Source organism: Macrotis lagotis, chromosome X (genome assembly GCF_037893015.1).
Source record: "Macrotis lagotis isolate mMagLag1 chromosome X, bilby.v1.9.chrom.fasta, whole genome shotgun sequence".
NCBI classification, from domain to species: domain Eukaryota; kingdom Metazoa; phylum Chordata; class Mammalia; order Peramelemorphia; family Peramelidae; genus Macrotis; species Macrotis lagotis.
The window spans coordinates 363,480,765-363,502,288 of NC_133666.1; the positions used below are offsets into that span (position 1 = coordinate 363,480,765).

Consider the following 21,524-nt stretch of genomic DNA (forward strand, 5'->3'; position numbering starts at 1 on the left):
TTTTAATCAAATGATAACATAACATTCATCATCTATGATTTATTTTCAGCAAACAATTGCTTCTTGTTTACCTGTGGTGATTCTGCTGTAAGATGACTCTTTCCCATTTTGAAACTACATTAGAAACTTTTATATCATTGAGTAAAAAGCTCAGTCTTTTAATGTTGGATAGGAATTTATTCTTATGGAACCAAAGATAAAACTTCTAGCATACTGACTACATTCCTTTCATTTATTAACTGCCAAACATTTTTATTAGACCTTGTATATCACCAGAATATTTCCTTTTTTGTCTCTTTTGAATTTCTCTCTTCTCATTGTTGTTTGTGTTTAAAGTTTCTTTGCTTCAGGTGAGGTATATCACTTTGTAGTTTTGAGAAACAACCAAGCATCCTGATTCAAACATACTATTCTATTGTTAGGTCTTTTTTATTTGTTTATTTGCTTACTTTAGTCATTTGTATATAACATATAGAATCTCTGTAATTTCAGATAAAGTAGAACTATTGCTATAAATATATTTTGCCCTTTAAATGAGACATCAGTAAAAGAACAAAAAAGTAAAAAGTTAAATGTCTGCAGTTGTGGCATTGGCACAGATGAATAAGGAGATGTGTATAATACATCACACACTATAACCCAACTTAGGGAAGGAAGATAGTAAATGAATTGAACCCAAGATTGTGAATGATCAGTAATACTTTGTGATATTTCCTCCACAATATTCTCTTGATGCAAGATACTGACCCTTTCTCCCTTTTCTTTCCCTCTTTCAGAGGGAGAGTCAAATTTCCCTATGTATTAAATATTCATTTCCATTCAACCATGTTGATATGAAACTGAAAACTATGTCTGTTTCCTAAATCATTTTTAACCCTTTTTAATGTGACTAGATAGATAGATCAATCTAGATATAGGTATGCAGGAACTGAGGTGATCTTCTTACTAGAGGCCTACAGTCCATGTGGATAGAAGAAAAAAAAGATGAGGAAATAGCTCATGAGTTTATCACAGAGACATGGAAATGATAGGTTGTTCTTTTTACATTGACGTGTGTTAGATTTCTCTATAGCAGAAGTAATTTCTTTATTTAACCTTAATGATAATTACATCCTTCAAAAGGTGGAGGTATGAATAAGAGGCACCTATTTTTTTTATTAGATTCTCATCAGGAAGGTAAATAGAGATTTGGGATGAAATTGATGGGATTCTTGTGAATTTTGCCTTAGAATTTGTGATACAGAAAGATGTTAATTTTCATGGTCTAACATTTCAAAGGACATAAAGAAAAATAATTCTAATGGAGAAGAAAGGTGAAGTTGTATCCAAAGAACCTGATGTGAATAATTAAAGAATGCACTAACCAACCTAAAAACTAAAAAACATATAGCAACTAGCATATATTTAACTCATGAAGGTTTGCAAAGTTCTTTAAAAATATTATCTCCTACTGCTCCAACCTTTCTGGAGAGAAAATTGGAATTATGCCCAAAGGGCAATAAAATGTGCATACCCTTTGATCCAGCAATACCACTATTCGGTCTGTACCTGAAGATGGCATGAAAAACAGTAAAAATCCCACATGCATAAAAATATTCATAGCAGCTCTTTTTGTAGTAGCAAAGAATTGGAAACTGAGAGGATGTCCATCAATTGAGGAATGGCTGAACAAACTATGCTTTATGAATGTTATGGAACTCTATTCTTATTTAAGAAGTCATGGGGGGGGCAGCTAGGTGGAGCAGTGGATAGAGCACCAGCTCTGGAGTCAGGAGGACCTGAGTTCAAATTTGACCTCAGACACTTAATAATTACCTAGCTATGTGACCTTTGGCAAGTCACTTAACCCCACTGCCTTGCAAAAACTAAATAAAAAAAAAGGAAAGGAAAGGAAAGGAAAGGAAAGGAAAGGAAAGGAAAGGAAAGGAAAGGAAAGGAAAGGAAAGGAAAGGAAAGGAAAGGAAAGGAAAGGAAAGGAAAGGAAAGGAAAGGAAAGGAAAGGAAAGGAAAGAAATCATGAGGAACAGGACTTCAGAAAAGCTTGGAAAGACTTTCATGAATTAATGATGAGTGAAATATATAGAAGCAGAAGCACATTATACACACCAACAATATCATGGGATGGTGACAAATCCTGATGGACTTGTTTATTTCAGCAATACAATTAATCAAAGTCAATTTTAAAAGACTTTTGATGAAAAATACCATCCTTATCCAGAAGACCAAAGCTTATTATTTTCAATTTTTTAAAAGTTGTCTTGGGGGCAGCTAGGTGGCACAGTAGATACAGCACTAGCCCTGGAGTTAGGAGGACCTGTGTTCAAATATGATCTCAGATGCTTAATAATCGCCTAGTTGTGTGATCTTGAGCAAGTCACTCTTACCCCATTGCCTAAAATAAATAATATTTTTTAAAAGTTGTCTTATGTATTTGTCATTTTTTTCACTCTAATGTTTTCTTTTTTCCATTTGGATCTCATTCTTCTCTCACAACATAATCAATATGGATGGTTATAGATTATATATAGCATGGTCATAAATGTAAAACTATTTCAGGTTGCTTTCTGTCAGGGGGAGGGGAATGGAAGAGAGGGAGGGAGAAAAATGTAAAACTCAAAACCTTGCAAAATGATTAGTAAATACTATCATTGTATGTAGTTGGAAAAACAAAACATTTTTAAAATATTGCCTCATTTTTCCTCATTATAATGCTGAGACTTAAATACTATTTCTTCCATTTGTAGATGAAAATTGAAGCAGACAGATTAGATAACCTATACAACAAGATCACTTAACTAAGAAGTTTCTAAGGCAGGACTTAAATTCTGTGTACTCTCTAGCTTCAATGCATTTGTTAGGAATAAGGATATGTAGTTTACAATAGATAGAGGCATAGCCTGATCCTTTAAGAGTAACATCAAGAATTCTAAAGCTGACAAGGTTTAGAAAAACATATGAGTTTGTACAATTAATTTATGTAGGGTAGGGGAAAAGAATTGGGCAGGAAAGGAATGATGATGTGAGAAAAAGAAAAAAAAAGAGTTATTCAACTCTGCTGATAACCATTTCTCTCCACTCTACCAAGGATATGGGAACTTCAGTGTGTATTGCTAAATAAGAATATTTTCCTCTCTTCAGTCTTTTTCCCCATTTAATCTCTGATTGGGTTTTCAGGTTACCTTCATTTCTGTATTGTATCATTCATGTCTCTCCAAGAAAATTTGGCTCTTTCATTAATCTGATAGGCAGAATACTTAATTACTGACACTTGAAGGTATGAAATGAGGTGATGAAAGAAACAGAAATGGAACTCTAATAAGATCAGCTTGAAAAGAATTGGAAATTTTTAGCTAAAGTTAAGATGGACCCCTTAGTCAAATGTACTCATAAGACCTATTTGATCTGCTTAAAGATTATAGCAGTATATATCTTTCCCCTATAATATATAACTATTTTTGGAGTTCTGAAGAACTTATATAGTGATGAACTAGAAATAAAGTAACTGAGAAATAAGAAACGTTTATATAAGAACTGCTATAATCATATGTGATAGGTGGATTTTGTACATTTAACATCATCAATTAGAGATGAGTCACACTACTCACACCAAGAGGTGATGCAGTGGATAGAGAACCAGGCCTGAAGTCAGAAAGACTAGATAGTTCAAATCTATCCTTAGAGATTTACTAGATTTGTGACCCTGGGAAAGTCTCTTACTTAACCACTGTCCAGTAAGAGGAAAAAAATGCATCTACCTCCCAGGTTGCTATAAAAATCAACTGAAATAATTTAAAATTTTTAAGTACAGTATCTGTCATACTGTTGTTTAGTACAGTAAATGCCATACACATAAATGTTAGCTGTGCTGAAGAAAATGATGGTAATGCAGATGCTCTAATTTGGAGGATTAGAAAAACAGGGGTTACGATGAAACAAGAAGATAGAAACAGAAGAGGAAACTAAAAATAAGAGATGGGAACAGAAGTCACTGAGAGAAGATAGAATAGGGAACCCGACTGGAGGCAAGCCTTACAACTTGCTTTTCTGAGTGCCATGCTGATTAGAAAAGAGACATTGCTTTCTTGAGAGGTGATTGGTTGGACAAAGAATGAATTAACTGAAAGAGGGAAAACCAAGTGAGATCTGTACTTTCTAGCTTCTTATTGGAGAGAAGAAAGAAATAAAACAACAAGCTTTTGCTATTTGAAGAACTGTCTGATCTTATTGCTCCCTAAATACCATCTATAACCTAAACCTTTTTAGGATGTCTGTGCTATTGTTTATTGCCTGAAACAACTTTAAAAGAGAATGAAATGCTCTTCAAGTTATGCTGATATATTTTTGGCTAAAATAGAGCATGGCCCTTTCTTAATACTATGCTAAGAATGTCTATGTGATAAAAGAGATTGACACTGCTTTGATGTATTAAGAGTAGCAAGGTTACAAGTTTTTGCCTAATAGAAAAGTTGTGATGATGTGGATAGTTTTGCCCAACAAGTACAGGATGTTTTATAGAGACAAAGATATCCCAGTCTGATATCTAAATTCATGAATTGTCTTGAGGATATGATTTTCCCTTCTCGTGGACCTCCCTGCTAGGTTTCCTGTGAGTTTCAACTCTCTTTCTTATAGATAATACAGACACTGGTGGAAGAATACATTCCAGCTTTCTGAATGGATTGTTAATACTTTGGTCATTCCTACTTTTGCCTTATGTTGAGTAACACTGTTTATTCTTGTCTATGTCTTCTCATTTAGTATTATTCCAAGAGTTTATAGTCGGGGCAGCTAGGTGGCACAGTGGATAGAGCACCAGCCCTGGAGTCAGGAGTACATGAGTTCAAATCCAGCCTCAGACACTTAAAAATTACCTAGCTGTGTGGTCTTGGGCAAGCCACTTTAACCCCATTGCCTTGAAAAAAAAAGAAAGAGTTCATGCTGCAATGTGATAGATTATATGTATAAGAGGTAGATTGTTGGGGTTGAGTAGTAGAATCTATCACTCCCCTCTTACATAGCAAGATGTTTGTCCTTTGTTCTTGAAGAAGACCATGACATCAGGGAGGTGATGCCAAGACATGCACATGAATTGAGTTTGAGTTACAGGGTGCTGTGCTATTACCTCCAGAGCCATCTGGGTCCAGTGGCCAGATATGGATTAGGATGACTAGAGATGCAAGGCAATCAGGGTTAAGTGACTTGTCCAAGGTCACATAAAGCTGGTCAGTGTCGAGTTTGAAGTCAAATTTGAACACAGGTCCTCCTGACTCCAGGGTTGATGCTCTATCCACTTCACCACCTAGCTGGCCACTCCCCTCTTACATACACACACACACATACACACACACACACACACACACACACACACACACACACACACACACACAAACACACAAATTACCCCTAGGAGAATTTTAGTTATCAGCACATATCTATAATTTAACATAACCTCCTTCCCCCACTCAATGCACCCAATATGTTGAGCTACCAGTATGAGAGTTGACTGAGGTTGGACAGAAGAGAGGAGAAGGGAGGGGGGAAAGGGGAGGGGAGGAAACATAAACATAAGAGTACCCTTAGCAAGATGACTGGATCATTCTATTGCAGACAACAGAAATTTCTAATAACTACATAGTTAATTTGTCACTCCATAAGGAACACTTTGGGGCAACTAAATGATAGAGTGCTAAGCCTAGATTCAGGAAGACTTAGTGAGTTCAAATTTTATCTCAGTCACTTACTAGCTGTATTACCCTGGGCAAGTCACTTAACCCTGTCTTGGTTCTTCATCTTGAAAAGGAGATGGAAAAGGAAATAGCAAATTTCTCCAGTATTTCTTTGCCAAGAACCAAACTGGGATCAAAAAGAGTCAGATATGACTGGAAAATAACGTAAGGACAAAAAGATACCCTTTAGTTTCCACTAGGAATTCTTTTTAACCATATAGTATGTTCTCTACCATTTTTCTCCTGATGTAGTAACTTGTACACAGTGGTTCATATCTTTATAACCATGTGAGGGAATTAGAGGCTGCCGGGGTAAATTAGAATGTTCCATATAGTTAAGCTATTTAAGCAAGGGACCTTTGTTAAGTGTCTAGTGTGTGTAGCAGTCATTGCTTAAATACTATATAAAGAGGAACTTGACTAGCATTGTACAATAAAAAGCAGAATTTTATGATAAGATCAGGTCTATCTTTCTGTAGTGCAGTAGGAAAAACACTTAATTCACTTATTGCTATCAATTACTATCAATCTTGACAAATTTCTTTTGACCAATTCTGGTTCCAGTCCTATAACTCTATGCACAAATAGATTTTCCTAAAACTAGTAGGATAGGTAATGGGTTCCTTTTCCATTGTTCATGTTATTAGTCCTTTGGTCATGAAACAAGGGATAATCTTCTCTATTTCACACCCGGACTATAAAACTACTAGTTCTCATTATGACAAACTTACCTCAGATCTTAAAGTTATCTACTGAATTATACTTTATCCCTAAGACAAATGGAGTGACTATAGGAAAATAAAAAATTTCTAGAGTCGTGAAATAAAAGCTCCTGAGACCTATTATTCCAGTAGGATTATAGGTCTGAAGATTATTTATAAAAAAGAAATAGGAATTTTATTCAACATCAATGAACTAAATTTACCACTGGACTTCTACTACTGATCCATCCATCAAACCATGCTCCTAAGTAATATGACCTTCCAGAGTGACACTTAGCTAAATAAGGAGGGTCTCTTCCATCAAATCATGATCAGAAAAATGGTGTCCCTGGTAGTAATTTTTTGAACTAGTCATTTGTCAATTCTAAGTGCTGCCATATCTTCTCCATCCCTTGTACTTTTCTAACCTACTCACTCCTATATGATACTGAATTTTCTTGCCTTCTCCTCTTCTCCCAAAAGCATTTTGGACTGCTGCTCTGATCTCTAATTCAAAATTTCTAACTAGACCTTTTGATTTATTTATCTTGGAAACCTTTGACTTGAATCTGGAATAAATATTAATTGCCTCTAATTTCTCATAGTCTGTGCCATGACATTGAAAAGCTCCAATTTATCTTGATTGAATTAGTGGTACTCAACAGAATATTATTTCTCTCATAATATTGAAATTAAATTATCAAATGTATTATTCTTTAAAAAATAGTATTACATGGAACTATGTAAACTCAGATACTAGCTGATATACATGAAAAAACCCTCTTATTAAACATAATGAAAATTGGCTTATTAAAGTAAATGAAATAATAATTGTAGTTTCCTTATTACATGGTTTAGATACCAAAAAAATCGTGTGTGTCTGTGTGTGTGTGTGTGTGTGTGTGTGTGTGTGTGTGTGTGATATTTTAGCAGGTCAGGCTTAATTGTCCTTTTAAATAAAAAAAAGTTGTTTTATGAAATATAGGGTCAAAATTAAATTCTTGAATTTAAGAAGAAAAAAACAGCCTTAGCATGACTCTAATATATTCCATATACTTGTTGAAACATACATTGACTTATAAGTGTTCTCCAATTTCTACTGACAGTATTAATTTGGTAGTATCTCAAAATATCACCACTATCTTTCTCTGAGGTTCTTTCCACATTTGAGACAGCTGCCACCATCCTCTTTCTCAACTGAACCCATTTCTTTATTCTCAAGAAGAATACCTCTAGCAGTCATATATGTCACCATATTTCTTCCATTTAATGGTCTTTGTAATTAACTAAATCTCAAAATACAGAGTGTCTCAGGAATTGGAAAGATTAAGAGGGGTAGGGAAAGAAAATAATAAAGGTCAGAACAAATTGCTGAGTAGTGTGTGGATTTTTGACTATATCTTTAGGAATACAAAATTATGGGGATAGCTTTATGTAAGGATAGGTCTATAGAGTCAGAGAAAATTGAATAAGAATAATAAGACCCAGCAAACCTTCTTACTCAGCATAGCTCATTTAATGGCCAAAATGCATATAGCTAGAATCCAGAAAACTGTTTCAACATACAAATTTGCCTTGAAATTCCTCAAAATTACAATGGAAAACCAAATTCCCTATTCTACTGTAATTTTATAAATTATATTATTTTAAAATATTTTCACTGGGGGAAATGAAAATTAAAGAAATCTTAATTTGCTTAATGCCTACCAATTTAACTGCCTACACCTAACATTGAGCACTTTTTTCTTTAATATGTCACAGTCAATTCTGAAAATGTATCTTGTCTAATAATTGAGTAGCCAAAATTAAATTAGCTAATGCAAATTAATACATTAAAAGAACTCGACTAGGGGCGGCTAGGTGGTACAGTGGATAGAGCACCAGCCCCGAAGTCAGGAGTACCTGAGTTCAAATCCGGCCTCAGACACTTAATAATGACCTAGCTGTGTGGCCTTGGGCAAGCCACTTAACCCCACTGCCTTTCAAAGAAACTAACAAAAAAAAAAAAAAAAAAGAACTCAACTACCCAAATCAGCTGTTTTCTAATTAGATATTTTTATGTTTTTTCTTAATTAGGAAGATAAATCACACCAAGATTTATTTTATGAACTTACTTTTCTGTATTTTATAAGTATATTTATTAGTGAGTTACTCATTGGTAGTATGGTAGGTCCTGATATTTAACTTTTTATTTTATAGATATTAAAATCAGAGATTTAAGAACTAGGAGTTACCTTAGAGGCTGTGACTCAAATAACCTCATTTTACTGACAAATAAACTGAAATACAGTGAGGTCAAATGACTTGCCCAGGATCATATAACTAAGACATGCCCGAGGCAGGATTTGAAATTCTCTGCCTAACATTTAATTCCAATGGCCTACCCATTACTCAAAACTGCTTCCCATGGACTAAAAATTTTCATTTATAATGAACATATGTAAAAGGAATAGGATATTTATATTATAATGTACCAAGCTCAAGTTTAAAAGTATTTCTGAAGGATATTATTTTTCCAAAGGAGTAAAAATAAACTAGAAGCATATTTATTGACCCCCTGTTTTGGAACTGAATATTCTATGGAAATAACTTTTTCAGGGAAAGTTATTATTATCTTCCATTCATGTGCCTAAAACTTTAGAAGCTTCATTATTCATCATTGATTAGATGACATTTTGTTTTTCTAAATTGTTCTCATATTTACTATATTATTTCTATGCAATAGAAAGGGGCTACAAGACAAAAACATGAAAATTTTGCCAGGAATGAATTAAGTTTGTTCTCTCCTTAATTTATTCTCTTAATCACCTGAACAAAGAATATGTAATTTATAGTTACCTATCAGCAAACTGGCTTTTAAATTTCAAATAAATGGAAGCCATCACTCATTTTAGCCAGTGGAAAGAAACTACATCATCTTCTGTGTCTGTTATAACTAAAAAAGCTGCACATTGGGATTAATAAGGAGAACTAACTTTTAGATAGTGCCTATGATGGTCAAGGCAGTGTACTAAGCTCTTTACAGATTTCAATTCATTTGATCCTGACAAGAATCCTAGGAAATAGGTGCTCTTTTTATTCCATTTAACAGGAACTTGTTACCAAACCTAGGTTTAAGAGACATGTCCAGGTTCACATAGCTAAGGAATGTGTGTGAAGGCAGTTTTAAACTCAGTTCTTCCTCACTACAGGCCCAGTGCTCTATCAACTGCACTACCTCACTAGAGGTAGGAAGCAAACACACTGATAAGATCAGGAAATTATTTGTAGCCTCCAGTGGTTCTATCTTGAGAATGATTTTACCATTGTTACAAAATGCTTTGAATCTATCTTCTCTAGGGAAGTTTTTGAAGTTATACATTTCATTTCTGGTCAAATGAATAGATTAAATTCTCAGTGGCTATTGAAGGACAGGTTCCCAATCTAAGTCATTATAGATGAATACTGCAAAGGGCATAGATGAAACTAAAATGTATTCAGTATTTTTCTATTAGTCCTAAGCATTTGTCTTCTTTACTTATCAGGACTCATGCTATGTAATTAGCTAGGGTGAAAAATGGATGAACTCTAACTCCTTGACTTTATGTTCAAAGAACTATTATTCCCATTGGGATTTATTAAATTCACATGTGTTTTTAATTACTGCAAATATATTAAAGATTTCTTCTTAGTAGAAATGAGCCTTTGGTCCACTATTCACACAGTCTGAAGTGTGTAATTTAAAATTACATAGTAAAAAAAAAAAAGACCTAGTTTGAAAAGACATAAACCCCAATGTAAGATTTGTAATTCAAGTAAAGCTTTGAAACTCATTTCTTATTTTAAGGTAAAAGAACAAATTACCTAGCCCCCTACATAGATTATCCTTACATATCCCCCTCCAAACTATAAGAATTACCTAAAATTACAACAATTGGTAAAATTATGTGTATATAATCATAGAGGATGTATTATATATTCCTGTCTGTCACTCAATTCTCTTTATGAGACACAAATTCTATAAATTTCAACTAAAGAAGCATTTCATGTTTAATGAAAGAAGTAAAATGATACAGTGTTCTTGAATGAACTTGAATTCCATTAAATTTTGGTAGGCAATGCCATTAAAGAATCAAATTCATTTTTCCTTCCTGCTTGAAGATTAATTTTCTTAAATCTTCTTGCTTTTGCATATAGAATATTATTTGTATATTGGAACAAAATACCCCTGAGTTCTAGTAGTCTGTTAAGACCCTATGTCTCTTATTAAAAACACCAAATTATTTAACAAAGCTTTATCCTATAATACACAATTGCCTGTCTGAGTTTTTTGGTCTTATAATTATCTATATCTTGAAATGTTTTATTACACTTTGAAATTTAAATATATATATATATATAAAATGGGGGGGGTGTTCATGACTTTTTAACAAAGGAAGTTATGTGATAGAATGAATAGAAATCAGAAATAGAAATAGAAATAGAAATCAGAAAGAAATCCTGCCTCAGTCATTGAAAATATTTAATTTTGCTTCAATTTCCTCCTCTATAAAATGGGAATCATGACACAGAATAGAGGATCAAATGAATTAAAACATATAAAACACTGCAAGACATAAGAATACTATATAAATTATAGTTATTATCATAATTATTATTAATGTTGAAACACAAGTTACCTCAAAATAGAAAATAATGGGGGATACATACTAACTGGAAAAAACAGCTGATTTAGCCAATTATTTAAGTTGTTATTTCCTTTAATAGGAAGAACCATGCCAAATAGTAATAATTTCATCTATGTTCATGCAAAGTTGTTATCTAAGGAATTCACTGAGTTCCCCCTAGCAACATAAACCCTTGCTTCATCTTATAGTACCAAGTGAGAGAGATTCATCACCTTTGTACTAGAATGTTGAAAACACCTGCTAAAACTCTCTAGTAGATACAAGGAGTGATAGAATAATGAAAAGTCTCAGGTCATGCAGTGCTATAAAAGAATGTAGGGTACTACAACATAGTGACATTCTCAACAGAAAACAAAATAATATAATAAAAATGCAAGTATGATACTATTATTCAAGAAAAATATGCAGTGTTAATGGTTACATTATAATGAAACATCTAGTCATAATCAATGTGGTAAACATAAGTGTTCTAACATCACTCTGATACTCGGAAATTCTTATCATTCTCATATTTAATTAAACATGATATAGCACTTAGGCTATAGATATGGATTTAAAATTGTAAGGGTCATTATAGTCTAGTCCCATTCCCTCATATTCCTCATTTTACAGATAAGGAAATTTACAGTAAGGGTAGGGAGAAACAAATTTCACATTTTAAGCAAAAAGATGATAAAATGAACACTGTACCTTAAGTGGCTTTGCCAGTAATCTTTAAATCACAATGCAATTTGCAAAGGAATGCTCCCTCTAATTCAGGAAAATGTCAAAACCAAATTCATTCTGGACTATTAACATATTCCTTCTGATTTTAAATACAAATAAAGGAAACACTCACTGGTTTTGTCTTCAGTTATAGTATGCTTATCTGTTTAAGCAGTTCATTTTCTCTTAAGAAAAAGCTTTACACTCAAATCTGATGAAATCAATCTAACTGAGATACACTTTTTTTGGTCTATCTACATCTTTTCTCTGAGTGTTAAATTTTTCAAAACATGTATGCATGGATTGCAAATTGAAGGATTTTATAAACAATTGCATTGACTTTTGATTTTAACATGGAACACAACATACTTTTGGGGAATCTAGGTGGATTGTCATTGACATCAGTGAGAGTGATGTTCACTGTAGTGGTTCCTGCTAGTCCTCCCAGCTGTCCTCCCATGTCCTTGGCTTGGATGAGTACTTGATATTGTTCTTTGACCTCCCTGTCCATATTTGGCAAGGCTGTTCTAATTACACCTTCAAGGAAAAAAACAAAACATACACATCACAAAAAATTAAATTCCATAAAACACAATATATGTTTTTTGCTCTTCATTGTGGCAGGAAAAGTGGGCAATCTAGTGGAACTAGCAAACAACATCTGAGTTTTTTTTTTCTTTTTTAATGGTTCTTTGGCATATTTTATTCTACCCATAGCAAAATACAACAGCCTCTTGATTTTTTTTCCTCTAACATACCTCACAATAGGTCACAAATTGTTCAAAATAGTTAACACTGAAAATTGATGTCTTCACATTCATAGTAATGGTATATTTTTGTTGATCCCATGAGACAGCATTCTAGATAGATTTGGCAATTTTATAATGCCATCATACATTTCATATATCAGTTTGTCTCCCTTTAGTTTCAGTTTAAGAAAGATTCAAGATCAACCTTATAAAAAATTCTTCTCCATGTCTTACAGATTTAAAACAAGTTTTCAGGATATTTTTCTTTTTTGTATATGGTTCTGTAGTAGTGTAATTCATTATTTTAATTAACAAATATTAAATTAATTGGGTGATATTAACAATAATGATCAGCTGAAAAGTGTTTATTAAGGCACCACAAAATTTTAAAAATATATATTACAAACACTGCAAATACACATCTTACTCCTTTTAGGAACTGTTTGGCTTTCTGATTCACCTCTGTGCTTATCCACCCATATCTCGTTCTTGGTAAGAAGCCTATCAAGAGTCTTTGCATTGGTAAAAAAGTCCTACTCTTATTTCTGATGACTCTTTTGGTCCAGACTAAATTCTACATATCAGAAACTTTGTTTTTTAGGAATATCTCCTGGATTCCTAATTTCTTCTAATTAACCTCCCCATGCTTTGGAATTTTTACATACCTAAATTGGTAACAGCCTCCATGTTTTACCTCCTTCTCTTTGGTTTTGATCTCTGATCCACTTTATAATAACTGTGAGACTTTCTCATTCATTGAGATGCTCTTCCCTTCTATCTTCCTGTCATACAATTTTCAACTGTTATTCAAACAAATAAACCCAATGACTTGTACTTACATGTATATAATTAAGTACATAGGTTTTTTCCTAGTACTATTACTGCTGTTGCTGCTGTAGTTTCTACTATTACAACTACTATTGCTACTACTGATACTATATTTTCTAGTTATCATTTATATAGCATATATCCTCATTGTGCTATATATTTTACAAAATTCCATTTGATCCTTACACTAATCCTGGAAAGTAGGAACTATTATTATCTTCATTTTATACTTGAAGAAATTGAGACAGAAATTAAATGAGTTGCTCAAGTTAACACAGTTAGTAAAGGTCTGAGGTGGATTTAAATTTAGTTCTTCCAAATTCTGGGAACAGCACTATATATACTGTGCCACCTATTTGTCCTCAAGTATTCATAAAAATATATGAATACATCTACATATACTTTGTTGATATATTTTGTATATACTTTGTTGATAGGGAAATTGATTCAGAGACTAATTTTTTCATTCGGGTATCAAGTTCAGCTCACTATATACTATATTCTATATACTAGTTCATTTCTCTAATTTCTAGTTTGTTATTCTCAAGTGTTTTTAAATGGAATTAAGGTAAAATTTAAAAGTTTGTAAAACATATTTCTTTAGCAAACTAGAAATACTATAAAATAACATTATTTTTCTAAAGAAATACAAAATAATTTCACATGATAGTCCTGCTGCTGCTTCTGATGGTAATGATGATGATCACTAACATTCATAGAGTGCCTATGTGTCAGCCACTGTGCTATTGCCATAACATTATTGCCTCAATTGATCCTTACCAGCACAATCCTGAGAAGCAGATGCTATTATCATTCTCATTTTGCATATGAGGAAACTGATGCAAACAGAGATTAAATGACTCACCCTGGGGTCTTTTTTGACTAATATGGTTCTGCATATTTCCTGAATTCTATCTAAGCTGGTTTCCATTGTAACTAATATTATTTCTTACATAAAAGTATTATAAAATGGTCTTCCAGGGGCGGCTAGGTTGCACAGTGGATAGAGCACCAGCCCTGGAGTCAGGAGGACCTGAGTTCAAATCCGACCTCTGACACTGAATAATTACCTAGCTGTGTGGCCTTGGACAAACCACTTAACCCTATTGCCTTGCAAAAACCTCAAAAACCTTGGTCTTCCAACAGTCCAACTGTGATCCTTATTTCAAGTCTTTCTCTTCTCCAATCATACTACTGCTTAAGTAATCATCTTAGTCTGCTGCTTTAATCATGGTCACTCCTCTACTCAAATATTTCTGGTAATTCCTCAATTCCTCCCAAATAAAGGACAAATCCTCAATTCTAATATTTAAGTATTTAATAATTTGACCACAAAACACTTTTCAATCTTAATCTCATTTTCTTGAATTCCAAATACTCCACATTTTTGTGAAGTGATACTCTCCTTCATCCTCTAATAATGTCCTACCCTTCCTATTTTCTATAACTTCTTTATATTTAATTGAAAAAAGCAAAATAGTATAAAAAAAAGAAGAAAAAAGAAAAGTCCCAACAGCTATGACATAATGAAATAGAAATTGAAGTTTTCTCCCTCCCCAAATTTCTGAGACCTTGCCAACTTCTCTTTGTACTTCTCTTCCTTATGTCATTGGCATTTTTGTTTGAATACATTCATATATACATTATTTTACCTCTACCTATATACTTATATAATATATATATATATATTATATATAAATACATACATACACACACACAAGGTCTTTACTATGTATATAGGCATTTAGCACCAAATGTGCCTAATAAATATCTGTTTCATAGATGAATGGATGGATATGTATTTATTTAAACTTTATTTGAATCGTCTATAGACTTTCTGTTTCTGGCAAATACTATACCCTATTTTATTTTCTTCCTTGCTTTTGTTGTTAGTACATGACCCATTCTGCTATTTTGAACCCTACTTTCTATGATAAAGGTGCTGGGGGACTTAAGAAATATGACTTCAGAAAATGGAATATATTACCAGTTTCAAGATAAGGAAAGAATCTAAAACAAGACTTCAGAGACTGATAAACAGATTTAGGAACATAATTCATTTTATATAAGGAAACACCTTTTCTGGTATCCTTAAGTAGTTTGTCAGTTATACTCACAATTCCTCCAGGACTACAGTTTTTTTAGCGTGTGAGCCTTCAACAAAAAGCTAGTCATTAGGAAATGAAAAATGTGAAGTAGACCAGAGAAGACCAAATGACTGATTATCTTTTTTAGTTAGATTCAGATTTTATGGGTTTAGGTCCCACTGGGTCTGTCCTAAAATAATATGGAAAAAATAAAGTAAAATCTGAATTCTGTGGAAGATAGTTATAGTTTCCTGGATCTTCAACCAATCAATCAATAAGTATTAACTAAATGTTCAGTATGTTTGAGTTTATATGATATGTGCTAGCCATAGCCAAAAAAAAATGGAGGGGGTGAGGAAGAAATAAAAGAAGACTTTGTAAGTAGAGAAAACACATAATGTTGAAAGAAACCCAAGCTTGAGATCAGAGGAAGACTGAGAGGTCAAATTTAAACCTCCATTCTTTGAATTCAGAGTAAATGTTCTTTTCATTCTAAGTTGGCACCTGTGGTTTAAATCGGTGCTCTGTCACTTATGAGATTTCCTTAAACCTTTCTGAGCCTTAGCTTCCCCATTTATAGAATGAAGATTATAACATTCACATACATAAGTTTATTCATTTTATTAAGAAGATAAAATGAGATATTTTAGGTGAAAGTGCTTTGTTAACTTTAGTATACTGTGCAAATGCAAGATATTATTATTATTAATTATCATTTTTTATTTTGATTGCCTAATGGGACCATAACTGAGTGAAGCCTCCCTCATGACTCCAATGAGTCTTCCTTTTTTCCAAAGTCATGTCAACAAGAGTTGCAAAGTTTACATTTCCACAAGTTCAGGTGCTAACAAAGATTATACAGCACTGTGTCAATTGACCACCCCCCTGCTCCCCATAAATAGAAGGATACAAAATTATCTCTCTTTGATAAGGTAAAATTGAATCTGAATAATTATGCAAATAGGACTTGAAAATGATTTGTGCTGATTGGCTAGATACTTGCAGAAAGATTGTGAGCCCAGCTATCTAGCTAATAGTTAATGGGTCAGGGGTTGGGATAAAAGGGATTTGCATGCCTCTGCCCTTTGCACTCCACCTAGAGCTCTAACTCATGTTATGGAGTTTGTGCCCTTCTTTTTCTTCTCTGATCTGGGTCTTCTGATTATTCTGTTTAAGGAGAAGCAACACTGTAACACAGGGTTCTGATCTCATACAATATCATGTGAGTTTAACCTATGTATGTAATCACAAGGTCTTACCCAATAAGGTAAAATGTCAAGGAATGGTTTCTACAAAAACCATATATTAATGCTAGTAATTTTTGAGTGCTTATCTTGAACCTAAGGAATTTTCTATACAACCAGACTAATGGGAGCACAAGAAAGAAAGATGAAAACATAAAGTGACCCTTTCTCTGTGACTAGTTTAGCATCCAAAATTCACTAGTAAGATTTACAGATCAGAACATTTTCCCCTACAGGATAATAAACTCCTATTATTTTGCTGCCAAGAAAGGATTGCTTCCTCAGCATGAATTCTTTTACCTTATTTGAGGAGAAAATTAAAGCACTGGAACAAGCTGTCTACATATGACAGTGTTTCTATGGGTACCTATGATCTAATTCCTAGTTAGGGATTATTATTTTGTCCCTTGAAGAATACCTGAGGGGGAACATTTTCTCATTGGTCTTATCTTCTATACAAGAAAGTTATGAGTATAGAGGGAGCTATTCAGTTCCCATGAGGAGGAAAGAAGGTTATACTTTCTTCTGTTCCCCTACAATAGTAGGGATCACTTCATATTTTTCTATGAGTGTTGTCCTTCTAACTGGAGGTTGGGATTGTATTTACAGGAATGGGGGTGGAGAGAGTATGAAATATAGATATGCCTACCCATACACATATAGGCATGTAATCATATGCATACAGAAAACTCACTAATACATTTTTAATTTGATGAGAGTATTAAAGGAATATTGGTTATTAGTATTTTTGAATGATATCTACATTTCTCAGTGTGTTTTTTCTTAAATTACAAAAACTACAGACGAGCAGTTTGCTAAAAACATGTCTTTTTCATCATATTAATTCTGAGGAGTTGCACTCATTCGTATAAGCATACTAGTGTCATGATCTTTCATGTAAGACTTGCAGTTTGATTTCTGGTTCAGTAGTCAATTTTCTGTTTGGGGGAAAGGAGATAATAATTACAATACATTTTATCAGGAGGACTAGGACAAGTTGAGGTTTGAATTTATATAAGATATATTCAAGGATCAGTATCTAATTTCTTTTCAGCACTCAAGGGATACCTGATGCATACACACACACATACACACAAACAATAACCAGTTGGAGAAATATCTCTGAACAATTTTGATTGCTTTCTCTGCTGCCAATGATTTACAGAGTTCACAAGTATCCTGTTAAATGGATTAAATTATCATGCTGTACTTAGGATCTGTGAACCCTAAGAGAATTATTTAAAAAAAAAAAAAAGAAATGCCCATAGTCAAAAGAACTACAAGAGCATTATACTCCTATTATGACAAGATAGGATTTAAATTAGGAGGTTGCTCTGTGTGTACTATCTCCTTTTGATAATATATGGAGAAGATCTTACAGGTCAGTTGATGCAGGGAGAAGGTAACAGGAAACTCTTTACTATGCTACTCATAATATTCAAACCCTTAAGTATGTAATTCTGAATTTCATAATAATGGCTTGTAAGGATACAGAAATTTTAAAGTTTACAGACAGAAATGAAAATGCCTTAGTTAAAGCATTCCATATTAGACTATTTGTGTAGCCATATAGGACTTATACCTAAATACTAAGTATATAAATTGCTTAGAAAATTCAAAAAACTTAAACATTTATCTCCTAGGAGCATGGATTTAGGAGAAAAGGACCTTATCAGCCACCTTATCCAATTCCTTCATTTACAGATGAAAAAACTGAGTCCTGGAGGAATTAAGTGATTCACCCAACATCTCAATGGTAGGCATAGAAGTGGAATTTGTGCAATTGTTCTGAATCCAAAATTAGTTTTCTTTCCTCCATACTAAGACACTTCAATTAGTTGATAAAGGAGCCAGTTTTATGTATTGACAGAATAGGCGGTTACTTCCATGGAGTAAACTAAAGGGCATTGAAAAAGGAACCCTTCTTCTGAATATTTCCCCAAACATTCTATTAAACTACCTGAAATTTCACTGTTCAAAAGAACTGACTTCTTCAAAATATTTTCTATGAAAACACATTTTTATGGGATCTTATATATAAAAACTATTATGAATCATTTAAACCAAAGTATGATTTAATTTATCAATCCACACGGAGTGAAAATCTAGCATGTGGTAGGCACTATTTCTTTAATGACTGACTAAGGATATGATCAGGCACAACTTAGTAGTAATTTTAAGTGATTTGTCAGAATTTGGAGTTGATATGAATAATTTACCCATCTTTTACCTGGGGTCAAAGGCATGATCTCTTAAGACCACTGACTTCTCCTGAGTCAGGGAAAGGAAAAGACTTAGGAGGTCTATTTCAACAAAGGAAAAGTATACAGAATGAGGAAAAGTGAAGAAGTTAAGGACAATCAACTAATCAATCAAAAGTATTTCTTAAATTTCTGTTATGTGTAAATAACTGCCCTAGGCACTGGGAACAAAAGTACAAAAAACAAAATATTTCCTACTTAAAAGTTTTATATACTTATCTAGCCAAAAATAGAATCATTCTATAATTAATACATATCTACAGAATCTTTCAAAGATAATTTAAATGGAAATGATTCAGTTTCCTGAGAATAGAAGGTAGACTTCCCAAGTTTCACAGGCATATAGCAAATGAGGTCAGCTCAATGGCTCTGTAGACTTTCAATTTGATAGGTAGTCTGTCTTCTCTCCCACACTTTCTTTCAAAGCTCCCAAATACTGAGTTAGCTCTGGCAATGCAAATATCAAACTCATTATCAAAGTAGACCTCCTTGGAAAGGACCCTGACAGACAGTGAAGCCCTTTCTCAAGCTAAACTGCCTGGCATTCCAATATTACCACAGGGAGTGCAACTATGATGGGTTGGACATGTTATTAGGATGCCGTATATACACTTGCCCCCCCAAAAAAACTATTTTGGAGGGAGCTAGGTGGCACAGTAAATAGAGCACCAGCCTTGGAGTCAGGAGGACCTGAGTTCAAATCCAGTCTCAGACACTTAATAATTACCTAGCTGTGTGGCCTTGGGCAAGCCACTTAACCCCATTGCCTAGAAAAAACAAAAACCACAACTATTTTATGGAGAACTCGACCAGGGCCAAGCGCTCACAAGGGGATCAGAAGGAGCAATACTGCAGCACCCTAAAGGTCTCATTGAAGAACTTTAGAATTGATTGAATAGCATGGGAGGCCCCTGACACAGGACCACCTAGAATGGCATACCTACCCCCTTCAGTGAGGGTGCTGCACTCTATGGGGAAGGCAGAATTGAAGTAGCTCAAAGCAAACATGACATTCATAAGTGCAGAGTACCCACCCAGGTATTCACATGGACTATTTGCGCCCAACCTGTCATAGAGCATTCCAAGCTCATATAAGTTTGATCAGACAGTTGGACACACAGTAATTTGTCTCAAACATAGTGATGTCATTTTGGTATTCTTCAATAATAGACAAGAAGCAAACAAACAAACAAGTTTAATAAGAGACTCCTGAAAATGATTAAGCCTTCAAGAATGGTTAAAATGATTCTCTAGCAGATATTTTTAAGCTGAAGTATATGTTTATGTATGTATGTATATATATATATATATATATATATATATATATAATTTTATAATAATTTTATTTCCTTTGTATTCATGTATTTTATTTTATGCATTTAAAATTATTATTCTGAGTTTTACAGTCTTTGCCAGACTGCCAAAAGGATCCATATATCCAATATTATATACAAACACACACACACACACACACACACACACACACACACACACACACACACATATATTATCTGCTCTAATGACTGAATCTCAGACATTTTAAATGGTGGTGGATGAGATAGTTGCTCTGCTCATTGAACCACAAAGGTAATCAAATATTCTTCCTGTTTATAAATTCAGACTTTCTCCAGGGAGAAGTTAGAAGACAGGACTTTATTCAAGTCTAAGGGTCAGTCTCTGACTCAGGATGTGGGTGGGTTATATGATCCATCTGTTTCACTGGGTTGTTAGCAAAACTGATGATAAATAAAACCCATGGAATCTTAGCTCTAGTCTCATGTACTAAATTCATCTTGAGGTCTTCTCTTTGGTTCAGCCCTCCATTAGGTCCCCTGGGAGTATGGGATCTTTGCTGACTTCTAACTTTTCCCAAAAGACCTTTAGTTCTTACACAAGCATCAAAGTATAAGTGCATAAAAAAACACTGCAAGTTATTACAAACAAAAATTAAAAAAAATCTTTAATCATAGTAAAGAAAACTTTTCCTTCTAATGAATGTCATATTTTCCACAGAATTAATGAACTCACCCAGGCTTAACTGTGCCCTTGAGATTGATCTTTCACTCTTTACTCACAGCTATCAAATAGGGAAAAATCCTGGAGGTTCTGGGCAGTTGACTTCACTGCCACAGACTTACAGAATCTGTTTCTAAATGGCACATTTCAGGTCTTCTCTTTCATACAGTGATTAGATTTAATTGATTTTCTGGCCACTCTTCTTACCAATCTGTCTGGTGATCCTTAGCAGTACAATCACTTTTCAAACTTTGGCACATTATCTCACTCGTGCTCCTGCCTCTAGGTTCATGTTTCATTGCCCCTTCTTTCTCTTACTCTTTCTTGCTGGCCCTTATATGCACTGTATGACTACTATTTCCCTTGCATGCAAAGTTCTTTCACTGATGCCACCACCATGCTCAGTTACTATCTTCTACTTCTCCCTCCTCACTTAAGTGTTGACAACTCATTGTTGATTGCCACAAATGCCACTGGTTGTGCTGACATCCTGAAGGGAAGATTAGAATTTGTGGAAATCCTATAATAAGGACTGTTAAG

General features: G+C 33.8%; 1 protein-coding gene across 1 annotated transcript in view; it reads right to left on the bottom strand.

The window, feature by feature from the left end:
* CDH12 (cadherin 12) overlaps positions 1 to 21,524 on the bottom strand; it is a 597,774-nt gene that overhangs the window by 119,622 nt on the left and 456,628 nt on the right. The window contains exon 5 of the mRNA XM_074199467.1: positions 12,169 to 12,336. Within this exon, the coding sequence (XP_074055568.1) occupies positions 12,169 to 12,336 (168 nt within the window). The remainder of the gene's footprint in view (positions 1 to 12,168; positions 12,337 to 21,524) is intronic.